A 22,647-nucleotide genomic window follows, 5' to 3' on the forward strand; every position below is an offset into this window, starting at 1 on the left:
GGTAGAAGAGAAAAGTGCTACAAGGCCAAACTTGGGGAGACAGCAATAGATCTCTATCAACCAGGATAACTATTCCTGGCAAGTAAATTTGTGAGGAGCAACCCTGCCTAACCTCCAGTGTTCTACAAAAGTATAACTAAAGACAGTTTTTTGTTTCTTTTTGAATAAAGTGGAGAGGGATTAGTGGACCCATCAGGTTTTTACTGCTGTCTGCGCCCCCGTTAGGGAGATTCACCCTCTTTATTTGTACTATTTAATGTTTTCTCAGAGAGTGAAAGTAAGAGACCCAGATTTTGGGTTGCCACCAGAACAGGAAAAGACACAAAATCTTCCAATGGGGACTATAAGTCTGCTGACCCTGGTGATTTTCTTATTTTGGGGGGCTTTCCTCTCACTTCCTGATGTGGCTATAGGACAGAAAGTGAAGGAAAATGTCCCTGAAACAGGTGGCAAAAAAGAAACTGACAAGTTTTTAAGACTCTTTTACTACTGATTTTGCATGTTGAACTACCATAGTGAGGCCATACTTTTTATATCTAGAGAAGTTGTTATTTGGTTTGTATCACATTTATAGAATGTGTGGGTTATCATTTAGCGCCACAATTTTCAGGCATTAAAGGACCTTAAAGCGGGAGTCAGCCGGGACTCCGCGTTTTTTTTTTTTTTTTTTAAAGCCAGCAGCTACAAATACTGCAGCTGCTGACTTTTAAAATAGTGACACTTACCTGTCCAGCGCGCCCGCGATGTCGGCACCCGAAGCCGATCTCTCGATCGTCTCTCGGGTGCTGCCGCCGCCATCTTGGGTATGGGAATCAGGAAGTGGAGCCTTTCGGCTTCATTTCCCGGTTCCCTACTGCGCATGCACGAGTCGCGCTGCGCAATAAGGATGGTCCCCGCTGCCTCTGGGATCTGTGTGTTTCCCAGCAGGCAGCGGGGGGACTTTCGGAAAGGGGCGTAATCTACGCCCCTTTCCGCAGAGAGCCATCCCGGAAGTGGGTGCAGATACCTGTACTGTACAGGTACCTGCACCCCCCTCCCCCCTGAAAGGTGCCAATTGTGGCGCCGGAGGGGGGGGAGGGTTCCAATGAGCGGAAGGTCTACTTTAGGGTGGACCTCCGCTTTAAGAAGTATGTCGCCAATTTTTTTTTGATTTTTAATTTTTTGATGTTGGCTTGAGTCATCGCTGAGTGGGGAAGTCTTAAAATGGGGAGACATGTTCTAGTGTCTAAGAATGAAATTCTCCTCACTTTGTAGAGATTTCCTCTTCCTTCCTGTTGTGTCTCTGGGGCAGGAAGTTAAGGGAAATCTCACCAATTGGACACACATAGAAAAGAAATAATAATCCAAAATAAAAAAATATTTTTTGCCTATACATACACAAAATCTTTTGTACTGAGAAAAATACAAAGCCTACAATTGTTCTAAAAATACTAGTTGCCAGGCTGTCTCTGGATTCAGTACTTTCTGTGTCACTGACCTGGAACAAGCATGCAGATTAAAGTCAGAATTCCTGGTCAGCAGTCTTTTGCCATAGACCACAAGTACCGGCCGAGATTAGAAGTATGTATGGGCAGGCTGATTGTACCCAAGTTGATTGATCAATCAACTTGGGTACAATCAGCCTGTCAGATATTGCATGCTGTAGCCAACATCAATAATTACTGTGTTCTCCCAGAATGGACTGCTCCTTGCGCCGCTACCCCTGGGAGAACACAATAGCTCCTCATCAGGCATTTCCCCATCGCTGACTGTGTTGATGGGGAAATCAAGTGATTTTCTTTCCTGCAAGCCATGGTTACAGGAAAGAAAATCGCACTATCTATGGCCAGCTTTAGAAAGCACTGAAGAGCCTGGATCAGGGAGTCACAAATGCACCTTCTGTATTTTTTTTTTATTTCAGTTTCCCTTGCAGATCTGCCCTGACCTCTAGTCAAACCTTTCATTGTAATGGATGCCAAAGAGACTGAGACAGGCAATGTGTGGAGCACAGAAGACCTATTTCTTTGCATTAGGTGAGAGCTACAAAGGTCTTCCAAATAAGCAACAATGAATACTTAAAAAAAGTAGGTCCGTATTAAAGAAATATAAATTTTTGACCACAGTGACAGTACCACTTTTCTCCACAAGGGACACTGTGTATATAATTTTGAATACCAGAATCTACAAGGGTGAATCTATCTCTATCAATAAATATAGATGTCAAACCTAGATAGGATGCCTCTATAAAACTAATAAGTGCCTCAAACTATTTTGTTACTGATTAGCACCATCATTTATGTTTATGATAATAAAAACGTTTTAAAGCCCAACTCCAGAAAACTTAAATATTATCTCTTCTGATGGGGATGCTCCCACACTGCAAGGGTTAACTGTTCATTTGCATCTAGGGGAGAGGAGAAGCACTGTAAATTAAAAACTCATAATAAAAGCCCTGTTTGGGCTCAACCAACTTCAATGACATAAAGGGAGTAGGGAAAAAGGAAAAGGAAATACACAGCCCACTGTGTGGGTGTAAAAAGTCAAAAAGTATTATATAAAAAACACATAAATGGAATAACCAATGATAAAAATGGAATCATTAACAACGTGTCAATCATATTGTGATAAAAACTAAATGACCCTATCCAGTTACAGAATATATATATATATATATATATATATATATATATATATATATATATATATAGCGAGGAATGTGAAAGTACAATATCTTTAATCCTGAGTAGCAATAATTACTTAACTTAAACATAGAAATTGCATGCCTGTGAATAGGATGTGGAGCCAAGTTAGCTCCCAATGGGAAATGGATCCTAGGAAGATCAGACCTGGATCCTGGGAAGGAGGCACGCTTACATATTGTGGTGAGTATTGTTAATACCTTGATGTATCCAGAAGGGGGGGAATTGCTGAGATATGAAAAGGGGAAGGGACGGACGAAACCCTGGGTTAACAGTGGTCTAGAGGAGGTATATGGAATTGAAAGTTATAGTCATAGTATGTATGTGGCATGAAACGCCAGAGATTTGAATGCAAAACAATGTCCTGTAACCTCCCCCTCACTGTTAGAAACCATAATTTGATATCCAGAGTGTGCATGCAGGTTGACAGTCCTGGTCCATCGGGGACCATACTTGGATCAAAGCATATAGTCCAAAGTAGAAAAAGAGTAAATGGATATTTATCAGGTGGTGATGGAAAAACAAATCTTTAGTTCCAGTACCATAGCCGAGTTCCAATGAGGCCCATCAGGTATAAGCAAGTGTTCATATCCTCCAGTCACAGGGCCAAGGTGGACAAGGAAACAAGAGAGCATAACCGGTTTTGCCGGTCACGGCTGGCTGAGTCAGAGGCAATGTGGTCCCATCTATGCATAAAAGCCCACTGAGCTTTTAAATAGCAAAACCTCAAGTGTCTCCAAGTGTGCATCATTGATGTAAATCACGTCATCACTTCCGGGTGAACCCAGAAGTGTATAAACAACTGCTGAAGCTTTATCATTCTGCATACCAGGATGTAGACACGGGGTATAGTGGACAGTTCAGGCACAAATATATATCGCAATCTCATTGATCTCCACAAGAGGGAGCATCTGTAATATATCCCTGGAGTGTCCAGATGCAATTCAAGCTGTCATCTGCCCAACTTTGATTGAATTGCATGTGGACACTCCAGGGATATATTACAGATGCAGTCTTACAGACGGAAGTGATGGCGTGATTTACATTGATGCTGCACACCTGGAGACACTTGAGGTTTTTCTATTTAAAAGCCGATATGTAGGGGTGGGGTGAGCATGGAATACTAATACTTCTACACAGGCACCATCCCAGGAAGATATGCAACTATGTGTCAAAAAAATATATAGAACTGGATGGGACTCTAATTGTGCCTCTGAGGAGTATAAACAAATGACATACAATAATAAACTTATGAAAAAATACACAATTTTATTTACTATAAAAACAGTTGAAAAAAGCACATTACAGTTTATACGATTAGGTTTGAATTCAGGGTGTGTAGATACCCAACAATTAATAGAAATGTGGCCTGCACGTTTCGTGGACAGTGTCGCTTCGTCAGGGCCTTGAAGGTAGCACAACATGGCGTTGTGTGAATTCTATAGATGAAACATCAATTAGTACTGTATAGATTATATAATTACATAGATAAAAATCAATACAAATCGAATGCACAATGTATATAGACATTAATGCATGAGTCTTTACATAAGTATATATTAATAGCATGTTATCATAAATATTTATCAATAAAATGAAAATATTTGTAAAGCATTGCACAAACAAATACAGTTAAATTTTCAACTCATTGGGGTATATAAACTGTAATGTACTTTTTTCAACTGTTTTTATAGTAAATAAAATTGTCTATTTTTTCGGAGGCACAATTAGAGTCCCCTCCAGTTCTATATATATTTTTTTTGACACATAGTTGTATATTTAAAAGCTCAGTAGGCTTTTGTGCATAGACGGGACCACACTGCCTCTGACGCAGTTAGGCGCTCTTGTTTGCTTGGATTTTATTCAATTTCATTAATTTTTTGGACACTTATTAGTCCATTTTGCAGGTTTTGTTTTGTTTATGTGTCTATCCAATCAATATCATTATCTGCTTATCGGATCACATTTATTTCCATATTTCACTCAATATTAGCGCAGCTCCTTTTTTATTTATTATCTGTTTGGTGTGTATTTATTTCACTTTTGAGTTGCAGCTTCTTTTTGCTTGTTGTTTACCAGCAGAGTTTTTTTCTTTGAACATATAGTACATTGCAAACCTTTAGTAAGTCAGCCCAATTGTTTTAAAAATATTTTCTCTTTTTTTGTCAGATAAATAAAAATAGTGGCACGTTAGTCAGAAAATGAAGTCTTGAAGCTTCTGTCAGTCTTTCTGTCTAACTAAGCCAAGAAAATACAATCAAGGCTGGAAAGTACTGTACATATTTTATTTACAGAGAGTGACATATAGTTTTTGAGACCAAGGGGGTGAGTTTCCAATAAGGGAGTGGAACTCTCTTCCACAATTGGTGTTGGCAGCGAGGAATATGGATATTTTAAAAAGACTCCTGGATGTGCATCTTAAAGAACACAACATACAGAGATATGGGAAATAATTATAGACACTGACACATCCACACCTACACAGATTGAACTGGATTGACTATTGTCTTTATTCAACCTTACCTACCATGTAACTATGCTCTGGGCTTCAATAAAATTGGGGCCTCCAGCAAGAAGAAACAGGAACAATGATACAAACAATATACATACACACTAATTTTGGTGGCATAATTGTTCATGTAGAATGTATGCTCTTTTAAGAACATTAAGGGGTTGATTTACTAAAACTGGAGTGTGCTAAATGTAGTACAGCTCTGCATAGAAACCAGCTTACAGGTTTTATTGCCAAAACGTAATTGAACAAGTTAGAAGCCGATTGGCTACTATGCACAGCTGCACCAGATTTTCTCTCTAGTTTTAGTAAATCAAACCCTAATTGTTATCAAACTGTTATAAGTAAAGATTAATATTTTAGATCAGGTGTATGAAACCCGGGGCCCTCCAGCTTTTGTGGAACTACATTTCCCATGAGGCATTGCAAGACTGGCAGTTACAATTACTCCCAGAGGCATGATGGGACTTGTGGTTCTGCAACAGCCGAGGGCCCCAGGTTACCTACCCCTGTTTTAGATCTTCACAGGCAGTCAATGACTGAAGCTGTTGGCTCATTTCATGCTTATTTTGTGTTTCTCATTACCGTCTGTTAAGATATACTGTAACCCATTGTCAACGGAGCTCAGTAGCTTAAGCAGTGTTTTTGATTTACTGATTCATTTATCTCAGGGCAAGTCTATAGGTAAGTTGGATCTGCTTATAAACAATGCATTCTCTGTGTATATGTACTGTGTATAAGCAGTAAGCAGATGTTTAGCAAATTAGCAGATTCTACTATCTGATATTCAGATAAGCGCTTGAGAGGCAAGCAACAAGTATGTATAAAGATATAATTGCCATATGTAACATGTAAATTGTAAAATATTTCTTCCTGCTAAATCTTATAATAACTCAAAATATCTATTTACTGTTTCCCTTTAAAGTAATTTTTTCATGATCCAATATCAGAAAGTTGACACAAAGCCAGCAGCCATGCAGTCATGTAGCAAGAAAAATTATAAATCGAGATAATAAGCAGTTTTGTGTTTTACTGTTGTCAGTTATATTGTTATAATTTCTGTACTTGGCATGTATTTTGCCATTTAAGCAATTGTAGACTTTAATTGCTGAATGATATCATAGAGCATGTCTGTTTGAAAACTGAGATGTGTATTTGTATGAGACATTTCATTCAGTGTCTGTTTGGCTTGGTTTGCCTTGAACATAGGCCAGTGGGATGACATCATTTCCTGTGGGAGTGCGGTACACAATGAATTAGTTATCACAACACTGTATTCTGCACTGGGATTTTCATTACAAATTAAAGCAGTATTAAACCCAAAAGCAAGCATTTATTATATTGCAGCTTACCAATTCATAGATGTGATGGCCACATTCATTTTCTGGTTTAGGCTTTCTTTACTTTATTTTCACCTAGTGATCCAGCCACAGGGGCAGACTGACCATTGGAGCACTCGGGCACTGCCCGAGGGCCCCATGCCACTAGGGGGCCCCATCAGGGTTGAGAGCCTCAATAAAACCAGGGACAGTATGTGTCTGTGTGTGTATACTGTATGTGTGTGTGTGTGTGTGTATACTGTGTGGCCCCATAATCTTCTATTGCACGGGGCCCCATAATCTCCTATTGCCCGGGGGCCCCATGAGTTGTCAGTCCGCCCCTGTCCAGCCAGTAAGTCTCTTGCTTTTCAAAAGAACATGCTCTCCAGAAGAATGTATCAGTTACAGAGATGAAATAAACCACGTAACACTAGCAGGGGTGCTTACAAAGATCAGACTTTATTTATTTTTATAAAGTCTTTATCCCAGAAGAAAAAAACTGTTTGCTGTAGCTGTGTATAAATTATTAGCTGGAGTTTGGCTACCATTTGTCAGCGTATTTAATTTTTTACTTTAATGCATTTACCTCAACGCACCAGCTCTCATCACAGCCATTGGCTCCTGAGGCTATCAACCAAATGCTGTGACGAGGGGGGGGGGGGGGTCACAGAATCACAGTCACAATAGACACAGACTGGGTGCCTGGGAGCGAACCTCCCAGTCTGCTTCTATTGCAAAGAAATATGTCTTCTGTGTTCCAGATATTGTCTGTCTCAGTCTCTTTGGCATCCATTACAAAGAAAGGTTTGACTAGAGGTCAGGGCAGACCTGCAAGGAAAAGCCACTTTCCTTGGGGACACTTGCTGAAGAGGAGGGGCCTGGAGTGGCGGCAGGGGGGACCCCAGAAAAGAAGGCTCAGGGCTGCTCTGTGCAAAACTATTGCACAGAGCAGATAAGTATAAAACTTGTTATTTTAGTTTAAGAAAAAACAAAGGCTTAATATCACTTTAGTTCATCTAATACTCCCCTCCCCCCAGACTGACAATGCTGCTGTCCAAAGGTGCCCCAATGTGCTCCTTCATCCAGAATTGGGTTGTGTTACTGGCCAGATCGTAAATAAATCTATAAGATTGCGCTACGGACTAATTCTGTAACTATTACAAACAGAAAAAAGAAAAAAACCTGAACAAAATCTCAAAGGGTTAAAGCTGCCTATGCCTAGATCCTCCTCCTTTACATAAAGGAGGGGGCAAAAAGTAGGAGGTTAGAATTAAGCTTTGGCGCTAGAACCCTATGTATGTGCATCTAAGTGCGTACAAATAAGTGTCTTAAGATTATTAGAAAAACTATACGTGTTTAGCAATTATATATCCAATGTCGGTGTTGGTTTGCTTATTTCTTATTACTTGTGTGCTTGTTTAACAGAAAATGTATTACTTATAAATCCAGTGTAGATACTGGTATTTCTTATTACATGCTATATATCAGTGTGGGTGCTGGTTTGCCGTATATATAACTGTGTGATGCTGTCTATATGTTTTCTGATGAAATACACACAGGTACCCGATAAACAAAGATAAACAACAAAAGATTATTTTACAATTGTGCACAAAAATGCTGATTAATAATCTTAAACAAGTGTCATGCAACTACTAGTGCAAAAAATGGTAGTGCAAAATAATCGTGCAAAAAGCAAGAAAAAAGTCCTTCAATATGCAAAGAAATTTTCAAAATCGCATCCTTAGGTTGCTAGAAAATTGCATGCTGCTGTATCTCTAGAGCGGATAGTGGAGTAAGGTGACTAGTGCAGGAAGACTAAGGACATTCCTCCCCGGTGCGCCACTCAGTGTTGTAAAGATGTATTTGCGCTCACCAGATAAAACACCCTCAGAAGGGTTAGCCGATCCTTCACAGTATAAGCCACTGTGCTGCTTTTTGGACTCTGCTACTGATGTACTGGGGGAATGTTCGCCCTTCACTTCCAAATGTGTTCCATAATTAGATGCATGAAGGAGGAGAAAAAAGTATATCCATAGTGCAAAACCATTTTATAACCTTTTTATTTCGTATAAAAGAAAATTACTCACAATGCAGTTAAAATTCGATCGCGTGTACAACAGCTCCGCCAGCCGCTGCTGCTGCTGACAGTGTAAAGGTGCACGTCTTTGGCCACGCCCTATGCGTTTCGTCAGAGCGACGTCATCTGGAGCGGCCATATTGGTGCACCTTGACGTTTATATAGGGTGCAGTGCTCCACTGCGCTTGCGCGAATAGTCCGCGCCATTTTAGATGTGGGAATGCCCTGGCTTATGTTCAGCTGTGTTGTATTCGTTACATGCAGCATTGCCTCATATGCTGCGCAAGCGCAGATCATATGCGCTATTTTAAGTGAGGTTCCCTAGCTTAACTATAACTACGCTTGAGTTCCGTATTATACTGCACATGCGCAGAGGACTCGTGCCATTTCTACTAAGGAATTCCGTGTTTTTGTATCAATTCCTCGCTATATCTACTGGCACATCCCTTATGTTATTTTTCTCCTCCTTCATGCATCTAATTATGGAACACATTTGGAAGTGAAGGGCGAACATTCCCTCAGTACATCAGTAGCAGAGTCCAAAAAGCAGCAAAGTGGCTTATACTGTGAAGGCTCGGCTAACCCTTCTGAGGGTGTTTTATCTGGTGAGCGCAAATACATCTTTACAACACTGAGTGGCGCACCGGGGAGGAATGTCCTTAGTCTTCCTGCACTAGTCACCTTACTCCACTATCCGCTCTAGAGATACAGCAGCATGCGATTTTCTAGCAACCTAAGGATGCGATTTTGAAAATTTCTTTGCATATTGAAGGACTTTTTTCTTGCATTTTGCACGATTATTTTGCACTACCATTTTTTGCACTAGTAGTTGCATGACACTTGTTTAAGATTATTAATCAGCATTTTTGTGCATAATTGTAAAATAATCTTTTGTTGTTTATCTTTGTTTATCAGGTACCTGTGTGTATTTCATCAGAAAACATATAGACAGCATCACACAGTTATATATACGGCAAACCAGCACCCACACTGATATATAGCATGTAATAAGAAATACCAGTATCTACACTGGATTTATAAGTAATACATTTTCTGTTAAACACACACACAAGTAATAAGAAATGAGCAAACCAACACCGACATTGGATATATAATTGCTAAACACGTATAGTTTTTCTAATAATCTTAAGAAACTTATTTGTACGCACTTAGATGCACATACATAGGGTTCTAGCGCTAAAGCTTAATTCTAACCTCTTACTGGCCAGATCACCAGGTGAAAACAGAGGGGAAAAGCCTAAAAAAATAAAACAAATTCAGCGAACACATCTAATGATCGGTAAGCTGCAAAATATTACATTTTGGTTTTGATTTTTAATACCGCTTAACAAATCAATTTCTAGAAAAAGTGTTTTGTAGCACATGGATATTGTATCTATCTGGTGAGATGCTAAAATAGCCATGTGTCATTTGCACTATTGGATTAGGTAAGTGCACATGTACCCATCTGATTGTAATTCATTGATTGTGGAGGTGTAAGCATGAACTATCTTACCTATCAAAGTTGTAATTAATTTTAGCCAATGTTCTAATCTATAGATCCCTCTCAGGCAGCATAGCCAGGTTCTGACCTCACTTTCCTCTACTACACTTAAAGCAAAGTAGGTTGGTCAAAGACTGCCCCAGCCTGGTTATTGGATAGTGAAATATCAGTAACACACTGCTCAGATCAACCTCCAGCCCTCCTACACTATCAACCAGCTCTATGCGCAATGTGGTGAAACTAGATTGGCTTCCAGATTGACCTCATCTTCTCTTAGTTGAGCTCAGCCTTCCTCAACCAGGGTTCCATAAAATGCTAGGATTGTTTCACAAGATGCTAGGAGTTCTTCCACTGATGTAAGGAGCATTTTTCCTGCTCACCACCAATGTGGGAAACATTTTTCCACTGACCACCAATGTAATGGGCCATTCTTCCACAGACCACCATTAGAACAGAGATATTATCCACTGGCCACCAGTGCAAAGGGCCCTTCTCCCTCTGACCGTCAATGTAAGGGGGCTCATTTACATTATTCTGTTTACTTATATCAGTAGATATAGTACTTATTAGCAGAGGTTCTGAGAGTTATTTCATGTGTTTCTCCATAATAAAAAACATTGAACAAGGCTGGCTCTGTGCAGAAAACTAGAGGAACCCAGCTAAAAGCGAGAGACTTGGTAAGAATTAAGCCGCGTACACACGGGCGGACTGTCTGGCCAACTTAGTCCGTCTAAACACATTTCAGCGGACAGTCCGCTCGTGTGTGGGCTTCAGCGGACTTTTTCAGCGTGCAGTCTGGCGGACTAAGTATTTCGGAATTTCCGTAATACTGTCCGTCGGACTCGCATTTCGGCGGACAATCCGCCCGTGTGTATGCCAGTCCGCCGTACTTTTGAAATGAGCGGACTTTTCCCGCCCGGAGAAAAGTCCGCTCATTTCGAGCGGGTATCCAGGTAGGCGGGGCCCGCGAAGGAGACGTCGCTGGCCCCGCCGCCTGGTATGGACTTAAAGGGGAACCCCAACGCCGAAAAAAATCGGCGTGGGGGTCCCCCCAAGTCCACAACAGACCCTTGTCCGAGCACGCTACCCGGCCGGCCAGGAAAGGGGGGCGAGCGAGCGCCCCCCCTCCTAAACCGTACCAGGCCGCGTGCCCTCAACATGGGGGGGTAGCTCTTTTACAGGCGGTGGCCCGGTCTTCTGTCGCCGCCGCCTTCCGTTCTTCTTCTTCTTCTTCTTCTTCTCCAGGAGATGTTGCCTCGACGATCTCTCCGGCCGGAATGCCAGGGATGCACTGCGCGGCCACTTATATAGGGATAAGGGGCGGTGTCACATGGCTTTATGTCACATGGGTTGGTGTCACATGGTGACCCCGCTCCCTTACGATGTCATAGTCCCCATGTGACATCAACCCATGTGACCAACCCATGTGACATAAAGCCATGTGACACCGCCCCTTGTCCCTATATAAGTGGCCGCGCAGTGCGTCCCTGGCATTCCAGCCGGAGAGATCGTCGAGGCAACATCTCCTGGAGAAGAAGAAGAAGAAGAAGAAGAAGAAGAAGAACGGAAGGCGGCGGCGGCGACGGCAGCGACAGAAGACCGGGCCACCGCCTGTAAAAGAGCTATAAGAAGGCGCGGTGGCCCGGCAGAAGAACCGAAGAGGGGGACAAGACCCCCGAAGTCGGGAGAAGAGGCCGGCGGCGAGGAAGAAAGCCGGACTCCTCCGCTAGCAAAAGAGCTACAAGAAGATAGCGGAGGAGTCCGGCGAGAAGACCCCCGAAGACGGAAGACCCCCGGAGCTGTGCAATAAAGTATTTTATCTCGTGTGTTGTGTTTTTTTTGGTACTTTTATTTTACAGGTGAATGGGTAGGGGTACATTGTACCCCATACTCATTCACATAGGGTGGGGGGCCGGTATCCGGGGGCCCCCTTATTAAAGGGGGCTCCCGGATTCCGATAAGCCCCCCGCCCGCAGACCCCGACAACCAACGGCCAGGGTTGTCGGGAAGAGGCCCTTGTCCTCATCAACATGGGGACAAGGTGCTTTGGGGTGGGGGGGCCGCGCGGCCCCCCCTTCCCCAAGGCACCCCCCCATGTTGAGGGCACGCGGCCTGGTACGGTTTAGGAGGGGGGGGGGCGCTCGCTCGCCCCCCTTTCCTGGCCGGCCGGGTAGCGTGCTCGGACAAGGGTCTGTTGTGGACTTGGGGGGGACCCCCACGCCGATTTTTTTCGGCGTTGGGGTTCCCCTTTAAGTCCATACCAGGCGGCGGGGCCAGCGACGTCTCCTTCGTGGGCCCCGCCTACCTGGATACCCGCTCGAAATGAGCGGACTTTTCTCCGCGTGTGTGGACGAGTCCGTTCTTTTCAAAAGTAGGGCGGATAGTATGGCGGACTTAGTACGCCGTATTAGTCCGCTCAAAAAGTGGTGTGTGTGGTCAAGTCCGTTCATTCGAAAGTATGACGGACTGTCCGTCGGATTGTCTGACGGACTAAGTTGGCCAGACAGTCCGCCCGCGTGTACGCGGCTTTACGGTAATTTCATCAGCATAATGATACAAGGAGGGAGCAACAGAATGATTGCTTGTGTCCAGTATACATTTTATATAAAAAAGAAACACTGTTCAGAAAGAAATCAGCTCGTTATGGAGGTTCCATGAGGCCCACTTCCCTGGAAATGCTGGATGCAGCATGATCTGGATGGTATGGATGAATTTTTCCAAGGGATGCTTTATCTGAGAACAGTCTAAAACACCCACTAAGTTTGCTCCATTTTGCAACAGCCCCATCCAGCATTTTCAATGTTTTGATGAAGAGAGCCCCTTGATACTCCATAAATGCATTGTCTCCTTATCACATTTCAAAAAAAAATTCAAACCTATTCTATATAATTCTGGTTCTTTTCTCCTTGTATATTTATGTTGATTAAATGACTTGAATGCCTCACTGAGAACAGGTCAATATGTCAATATGTATATCAGTTATGACTCCACTCTGACTTTCCCAAACAACATGTTTGTTCCACACCATAGACTCAAAAAGTATAAAAATAAGGTCAGCAGTGCAGCAAATCAACTAACTTTTTCAGACGGAGGTCAGCAATGGGCAACCTCAGATTTCTTTTATTAATGGTTTACTTTTAGGGACCCCAAGAGTAAAAAGGTATTCGGTAGCAGTTAATAACTGTTAACGAGACTTTTATATGGTGTTGGTGGAAGAACCCATTTTGGGGGCTTTGGACTATCATTAGTCCTCATTTAAATTTTCCAAAACTTCTCTCCTCAGATCAAAGTTTTCTATTGTCACTAGACATGTGGACACTGAAATATTTTGTTTCGAAATTTAGTTTTCGTCCGAAAAATACATTTATTTTGTTACTTCCGGAATTTGTTTTTCTTTATTTTGTTTCATTAAAAAATGCATTTGTCCAAAAATCTGAAATAATTAAGGTTGAATCTATCATCGAAGGCTTATGGTGTCTGTCGAATGTTCTAAGAAGATGTGACGGAGCAGCTAAACTGTACGACGCTGCAATTGTACATTTCCGATTGAATGTTCAAGCTATAGTAGAATTCTAATGTTGTATGACACTAGTAGGAATTATATTTATTAATTAGTATCACTAGTCAACCAACATTAGAATTCTTCTATAGCCTATGGGCAGAGCATTTGACCATAAATGTCCACTTGCGGTGACTGCTTCGTCGAATCTTCATGTTGAATCTTTTCTCTCTATGTCGAATAATCTTGGACTAGTAGAGTTAGGTTAGGCACATTCAAACTTTTTTTTGCTATTGTCTCTATAATGTCAAATCTTTTCTCTCTATGTAGAATAATCTTGGACTAATATAGCTAAGGTTAGGCACATTCAACCACAGGTTCGATGGACACAGATTGCTATTGTCAGCATCATGTCGAATATCCTATCTATATCGAACTGCTGCCACAACGAAAACGAAAATAAAGCATTTGTTTATGTTGGATCTTTTGGTTTTTGGATTCTGCAGGTTCATTATCGTTTGTTAAAACGATAAAGAAAATACACGAAATTCGGACGAAGACGAATGCACATGTCTAATTGTCACTATTCTAGCTGAATATGAAAGAGGCTCTTTGTTCCCCACAATCAGCTAAGAGCTGTTCAGCCAGGAAAAAGACCACTTCTGGTTTTACACCTGCGAGTCCCTCAACCCAAAGCTAGCAAGAGATGGCAGCACAGGCACCCATGGGCCAGCCTGCTGGTACTATCATCTCCATTCTTCCTGGACTGCCAGATCCTGGAAGTTTGAGGGACTCTAAACTAAAGCCCAAGATTTTTGTTTAGTTTTGGATAGAGTAGGTTAAGATACACATCCATCAGGTTTTTTTCAGCCATCTCTTTTCCATTGGAGAGATTTTACTTCACATCATGTTCCGTAGACATGAATAGTGGGGAAACTTTACTCTTGATTTTACCACAAAGTGTCCTCATTGGAAGACTTTTCATTTATTTTTGTTCTGCTGTGAGCTCAAAATTCTGGATCGTCCTCTACTTTCATACCTGGTGACAATGCTCATCCGGGCAAATAGAGAGAGTGAATCTGCCCATTAGGGACACACACAATGGTAAAACCTTGGCAGTGTTGCTAATCATTACCTACTCTATTTAAAAAACTTTAAAAAAAAGTCTCCCCTAGACACACAAAGTTCAGAAACTCAGAGTAAGTAATGTTCCTCATGCTGCTTAATTAAGTCCACGGGTGTTACAACATTTCTTTGAGATCCACATATCTCCATAAAGCTGTCCCAATGTACTCTGAAAGCTTTTATTTCTAATAAGAGTAGAAGGAATAATAAGAATAAGAGATTAAATCTGTCATGTCACCTAATTGTGTTTGTTTTCCTGACATAACGCCAGGCAGTAATAGCCCTTCACATCGTTACATATGCCCAGAGTGGGATCACAGCTGGAGACTCTTTCCATCCAGCAGAAATGACACCAGTAATTTATTATCCTGTGTTTTCTAATAGAATCCATTATAACAACAATCTATCTCTCTTGCAGCCGTCCAGTTTCCCATACAAGGAAGAGATTCTGTCCGTGAATCCCACATGTCTTGTTGTGATCATTCTATTCTTCATAAGTGTCATCCTGGCTTTTAAGGTAAGTGCTGTGATGGCCATGCTTCGTCTTCTAGATGAGAAAATAAGGTTCTTCTAATGGTGGAGGCATTTTTTTACATTTTATCGAGACAAGACCATCTATCAGTATAAAGAACATCTATAATGTAAAATTCTGTTCTACTGAAGGGGCGAAATGCTGTAGGAAAGTTAAAGGAATAAATTAAAAGTAATTTTTCTGTTTATACCACCTGCCATTGCAAGAAGTTTTGTATATTTCTTTGTTTTCCAATATTTAATACATATGTTCAAGTATATATGAATACAGCAGGTCCAAAGCTTTCGATTACGAGCTTCCTGCAGGATCCAGATAAAAGTTGTTCTATAAAATAGGACTGAATAGGAGGGAGATCAGATTACACATGCTACAAGTCTTAAGCTGGCCATCCACCATACAATTTTCTTATTCAATTTCCTTTAGATTTACCTTCAACTGTGTGGTACAAGGGCCTGTCTGATTGCACACAAATTGAAAGTGTTTAGATTTGACCTCATATTATATGGTTTTGGGAAATCTAAAGGAAATCTATAGAAGAAATTTGTATAATGTATGGCCAGCATTAAACTGCTCATACGTTAGTCAATTATTTTCCTTCAGCCAGCAAGTTAGATGAAAAAACTGACCCGATTACCCCACACACACATTTGATGTGGATGGTGGAGACCTCCCAACTGTGTCTTTGTATCATAACAGAGGGGAGACTTCCCTGCAGTCAGAATACACTGATCAGCACTACAGTCGATAGCCTACATCGCTGAACAGGGCTGTTGAAAAGAAGTTGATTGGAAGATCAACTTCTGTTCAACCAGAGTGGCCATACATGGATGGAAATTCGGCTGGTCCCTGCTGAATTGGCCTAATTTTGGTCCATGGTTGGGCAGTTTTAGATGAGGGACACACCTTATTTTTCTTACTGCTTGCAGATGTAGCACTGACCCCTGAAGGAGCAAATTAATTGGGCTTACCGTTACCTTCTTCACCTCATGCGTGTCTAGGGGTTTCCTGAGGTAGATGGCCCAAGAACTGCAGAGACTGACACCAGATCCACTCAAAGGGATTTTTATTTGCAAAAGATAATTAACGAACATAGTCTCTCAACATGGGGTTAGAGGGTTTAGTTAGGGAAAAAGTCCAGCTACTCTGAGTGTTAATCCAGTATGGAAAAAAACACACCTCTCCTATCAGGAAATCCAGAGCACGGCCATTCACAACTGGATCCTCACTCGTGTTGGAGAGTCCTTCTCTCACCAGGTCTAGCAGCCAACAAGGTGTTTAAATCAGATACAAGTCTCTGCAACAGACTTGGTGTAGAACACTTTAGTAAAAAACGGAAAGGTTGTAGACAACTTGTAGATCCCTCGTATGGTACCAGTATCTTGCAGCTGGTCCAGCGATACCACACGAGATTGGATTCACTTGAGGTCTTCCAACTGGTCCAGGCTCTTGTTGAGAAGCCAACCCTTGCGTAGCCTTCTCCCAAAGAGTCCTCCCCTTGAAACCTTCACAGTTTCTTTACCTCGGGCTAGCCAGCTCCAAGGTTTGAAGTCGGGTGGATCCGCACCCCAGGCCATGGCAGTCCTGGCAGCTGGTCAGGAGGACCAGGAACAAACAGTCAGAAAGCACTTCTGGACCAGAAACCCCGAAACACGTGACATCCACATCTTAAGTACCCTCTCCCAGAAGGCACAGCAAGAATGACACTCTCACTGGGCTGGTTTTGAGAGAGAGTAACATTAATGCACCCAACTAGACTGCGTTTTGCACCCTGCCATGATGACAGCGCCACCTATGGCCAGGCAGAACACCAGGCAGTCCAGCTAGACTGGTGCTGAGGTCTAAATTTAGGATAATTTAACCCAAAACCAAACTGCGGTTCAAGGGTAAAGTTAAATGACAAAACACACAGCGCGTTCTCTTCAGGAGCCGATGCTACACAGAGATCGTCAGTGTTACTCAGGCTGCTAGTAAGCAAACAAGTAGGTCTTTGTATTCAAGAACCCTGGTATGCTTTGAAAATTCAGTCTCATCAGTGTGTAGGCAGATGCAGTCTATTGTCTCCATGGCAGGTGGAACTCAACTGTAGCAGAGTCCAAGAGGGAGAGGAAGTCAAGAGGAATATGGTGCCTCTATGGTTCCCAGGGTCAAACTATCCAGTTGGAAGCTGCCACCCCATGTGACTCTAATGGCCATCTTGGGTAACACAGAGTCTATTTAAGACCCTGGCCCCCAGGCTTGGTGAGCTTTAACATGTTGGTAGTGTAGGAACAGGTCATTTGTCTGTCAGGGACAGTGAACAGCAGTAGGGAGAGATTTCAGAGGAGTATGGAAATCATAGGGACATAGGGATAGGCACCATCCTTCCTGGAAGTCTTCCCATTTGGGCATAGACCAGCCAGTCCACATTCTGCCCTCAAGGCAGATGCTGTCGGCACACTCGAGACCTGCTCTGCTACACATTTCTGTTATATCATGTGAGTGTTTCTGGTCAGGTGTCTCCCCACCTGGCTTGCTGTGAATTGGACATAGTTATTTTGGTACCAATATTTAAGAAATTATATCCATTCGTAAAACTTACAGAAAAATATACTGCAATCAAAACCCCATTTATTTATGAACGGTGTTGTTGCCACTTACCCACAACAACAACAAAAAATTCACATTTGAAATGGGGATGTCAGATGCTTGCTTCCACTGCCATACGCTATGGTTCCTTCCTCCTGTAGTGACACAGGGGGCAGCAGAAGGAACCACAGAGCACAGAGCAGAACCAGGCATCTGACATACCTGGACGTGTATTGGATGTGAAGAGGCCATTATTCTCCAGAGAGAGTGAAACTCAATGGAAGGGGTGGCGGGACGGGTGAGTGTAACCCAGTTCTATTGCAAGGTGCACTTTTTTACATAGTTTTAACCTATAATTGCTTTAATACTGAGGCCCCAAGTATCAGCTGAATATCATTGTCTTCTGGGGACCCCAATAAATGATTGTGGGGCATTATTTTAAAAACTGGCCCATAGACTGAAAAGCAATGGCAGCATGATCATTCCCATGATAATGCTGCAATAGCTAGAGTGAGGAAAACATGTTCACCTATTTGTACAATCGCTGTTCCCAAATACAGTACATTTCAATGTTTTCTGATTTTATAAGAAAGTTTGGAAGCAGCCCTGAAGTTATACATCTGTTCAGGAAACTTAAACACTTGAATAAACATAGTCATGGCAGAGTTTTCGGCTTGGCTTTGTCACTATGAGACTCACACTCATCTCACTGCATTATTGCTCTAATAGTTATTATATCATGTATCTTTGGAAAAGCAATTCCCATGATAATTCTGCAATTCAAAGAAAGGTTCACAGTGTACATGAAGTAATAAAATCTATGCAGTGGAATCCAAATGTATTGTTTTCCCATTTTCTACAGGGTCGTCTTTATTCAACTCTGAGTGTACATTCATGATGCTTTTATAGCTAAATGGATATACATTAAAATGGTTCTAAAGTCAAAATATTTTTTACTTTATTGCATTCAATCCATTAAAGTAATAAATGTCCCAGTAGTTGTGTTGCTCATCCCCTCACAGAACACAAAGGCAGTAGCAGGAAATGGCAGTCTATAGATGCACACAGCCCAGCTCGGGAGCCTGCCCACTTGTGTGGCCCCATATCAGCAGACTTGCTATGGGGGGCACTCACAGAAGAGGAGGAGCAGAGAGTACCGGTCGAATGCTCTGTGCAATACCATTGTGCAGAGCAGAAAAGTATAACTTCCTTTTTATTTTAGAAAAAAAAATTCATTTATAGCCACTTTTAAATAAATTTTCATTAAAAATTTTTTTTTTTTTTTAAATGTAACAGTTGTGTAAAAGATACATTGCAGGGGCATTTTACTGCCATACTTATTGTAGAGAATGCTCTACAAAAGCACTCACAGAGGAGAGGAGAGAAATAAAGACAATAGCGTTGCTGGTTAGATGGCACAATAAAGAATTCTTATTGATCATGAAGGAGTAATATAAGCAAATACGTTAACTTCATAAAGGTCTGTTTTAAAGAGAATATTTACAGCAGGTCTATCAAAAAATAAATAAATAAACACTATATAAAGCACTCATTTTAGGGACTATATAGTGGTTCAATTTTCTGTTTTTTATTTTACCTATTATTATAAATAAAATTTGTAAATTCAGCATTTTAAAGGTATTGTACTCATTCAAAGGTTTTCATTGTTTTAACTAGCTATTTATGTAACTATAGTTACTCCGCCATATGTATGCCTTATCTTGTAATTGGTTTATATATTGTGACTGCAGTTTTTAGTGTCATGGCTGATTGATCCCTGTATTGTTTTAGCATCCTTGTCTCTATGCGCCAATGGGACAAGACAACTTGGGACAGACCAATGGGACAGACCTGTTCCTGGTCACACAGCATCCAATGCATACCTCGTCATCCCTTCTGTGTTGCATTACAAATGCATGTCTATGAATGCTCTGCCTGCTTGTATCTGTGTGAGACCTAATTTGTTCTGTTTCATGCACTGCTTTATGCATTGATATACAGTAAAACCTTGGACTGCGAGCATAATTCGTCCCAGAAACATGCTCGTAATCCAAAGCACTTGTATATTAAAGTGAATTTCCCCATAAGAAATAATGAAAACTCAAATGATTCATTCCACAACCATTTATTCATAAGTCCTTCAGTTTAAAGTCAATATAAAAAGATTATAGCAATGTGATTATATAACCATAAAATGTCCATCCACAAATGGAAGCCTCCACAAGGGGATTAGAAGAAAAAATCCAGCAGGAGCTACAGAGTATAAAAGAGAAGAGTGGCACCTCTAAGTATAGAAATATAGTTACATTTAATGAAGGTACAACATTTAGCAACATGGTTGATCATTAAAAGAGGCACATCTAAGTATAGAGGCATTCGGGGTAAATCTGCCCACATAGACCACCCCCCACACCTCCAGCTCTCACCACTGTCAGTCTGGAATCGTGACCGGGAGGACTACCCTGCAGTAGAGGGATTGTGGAGTGCAGTGTGGAAGGGACAATGTCGATGGCAGTGAGGACAGTCTGTGTGGACAGCTTTGCCCGGATGCCTGCATACTTAGATGTGCCTCTTTTAATCATTAACCATGTGTAGCTAAATGTTGTACCTTAATTAAATGTAACCATATTGCTACACTCAGAGGTGCCTCTCTTCTCTTTTATACTCAGTTGTGATGTGATGATACTTGTATATCAAGACATCGCTTGAATATCAAGCCAAAATTTATTTAAAGATGTTGCTTGTCTAGCAAAACGCTCTCAAATCAAGTTACTCTCAAACCAAGGTTTTACTGTACTGTCCACAGACAGCTCAACTCTCCAGTAAGACATGGCAGCTTAATCCAATGTAGTTCTGCTTGTTAAAATGCAATACACGGGATGTTCATTTGTCAAATTAAAGTGTAAAGAGACAATGATCTTCTAAGCCTTTTACCACTATGAAGGCTGGTAACTAACTGAGGAAGCATGAGGAAGAAGAAAGGGGTCTATCTAAGAACTTAACCAAGCAGCCCCAACATGCAGGTAAACTAGAATATGCCATTTCAGAAATACAGTAATAACCAATAGTAGTTTCACCAAATTATCACTAGAGCAGGGATTGCGGGATATGAAGTTCATTCACAGGAAATGTCAGGTCTCACACTGCAAAGGTCATGTGTTAACCTGTACAGTACCATGCGGCATTGAGTCAGCACAAACAGGAACCGCTGACACGGAAATGTGAAGCTTTACTCTACTATAGGCTGTGATTACAGGGCAGCAAATGATGTCATGAAATGATATAAATGTACCATCTGCTATAATAAGCCAATTGTTTACAAAACTCTTTAGCTCAAGCTGACATGTACAAGTGAAACAAAGCAGCGACTCATACCTTATCTGGTGGCTTCATCTGAGTTTCAGGCAGACAAAGCAAACCTGAAATCAGGCATCTACGGCTAAACTCCCTTTAGATAATCCATAGTGCTATGGAAATCTTTGGCATGTAATTAATGTTCATATACAAAACAAAGTAACTGTCAAGTGTGCTTGTGCTCTGTTACAGTTAGAGACGAGCAAATGTATCCAAACTAAGAGAACAAATATGGAAGATACCTGCGTTTGCAAAGTTGATATATCACAGGCAAAAAAAAAAGTGGCTTGGCAAGTCAATTTGAGGGCAAAGTGAGAAAATGATGAAAGTATGCATGTCAACTACAGTATTATATCAGTAAAATGTACATAGAGTTAATACTGTTCATGTACCTAAAAATGTTTTCACAAAAGTAATTTCACAATGCATGAGTCCAGGAATTTGGCCCAGATTATTATAAATCCATCTAAATTTAACATCTGTACTTCTCTACTCCAAATAATCACTTACATGTGGTCCTTACGCCACAAGCCTTAACATTGCTTATTCTTCACTAGCTTTATGCATATTCAGTGCAATCAGTCTACATTTGTAAATAAACATAGAAAAGAATGCAGATTATTTATATATATATATATTTTTTTTTTTTTATAGTTTTTGCCATATTTTAAGGATTGCACTGGCCATAATAAATTGTAATGATAAAGTTTAATTAAAGAGTATCTGAAGACAGAAGTTTTTCTTAGTTTTGGATAGAGTAAAGCCTCTGCCAGGTTTTTTATTACAGCCCAAGATGCCCTCTTTGTAATTTGTCCTGGTGACCGCTGTCACTGGAGGTGAAAGTGAAGGAACATCAAAAGTCTAAAAAAAATTTGGAAAAATAGTAAAAGTAAAAAAAAGCACTTCAGTCCCTTGACATAAAATTGGTATTGGCTTTCAGGTAACAGTGATCCGGGTAGCTCTAGAGCCATCCAATCACTTTCCTGGTGCTTCAAAGCTTCATCCACCTCCCCCCCCCCCCCCCCACTCCAGGCCAGTGGCACCCACAGTGGTTTCCAAGTTCTCCCACTCCTGTGGAGAGCCTAGGACTCCAGTACACTGTCAAAGCTTTGAGAGCAGGAGGAGAACAGGGAACATCTGTCCCCCTACCGTGACTAATACACCTGGAAGTAATATGTATTACATCATTTCCAGACTCACACTTGTTATTCCCTGGCCACTGTAGCTACTAAACACAATGTGGGCTTGATTAGCTGCAATGGAGGGCAAGGGAGACATTGAGGATCTAATAGACATCTGATATCTCCAGAAGGAGGACATGTCACACCTGCCCAATGCTATCACAGGGGTGGCTTGTGATAGCAATAAAGTTGAATAATGAAAAAAAAAGTGTAAAAAAAAATTGTGATAAAATTAATATACAAAACTAAGCACCCCCTTACACACCTCAATGCAAATTCACAGCGTAGGATATGCAAATGT

The 22,647-nt window shown here is 41.3% G+C and overlaps 1 protein-coding gene across 1 annotated transcript in view; it reads left to right on the forward strand.

Annotated features, from left to right (window-relative positions):
* LAPTM4B (lysosomal protein transmembrane 4 beta) overlaps window positions 1-22,647 on the forward strand; it is a 233,980-nt gene that overhangs the window by 179,661 nt on the left and 31,672 nt on the right. Inside the window, exon 5 of the mRNA XM_077493076.1 lies at window positions 15,133-15,231. Coding sequence (XP_077349202.1) covers window positions 15,133-15,231 — 99 coding nt within the window. The remainder of the gene's footprint in view (window positions 1-15,132; window positions 15,232-22,647) is intronic.

This window comes from Lithobates pipiens, unplaced genomic scaffold (genome assembly GCF_037356315.1).
Source record: "Lithobates pipiens isolate NorthernLeopardFrog02 unplaced genomic scaffold, aLitPip1_a1.2 Scaffold_19, whole genome shotgun sequence".
Classification (NCBI taxonomy): Eukaryota; Metazoa; Chordata; class Amphibia; order Anura; family Ranidae; genus Lithobates; species Lithobates pipiens.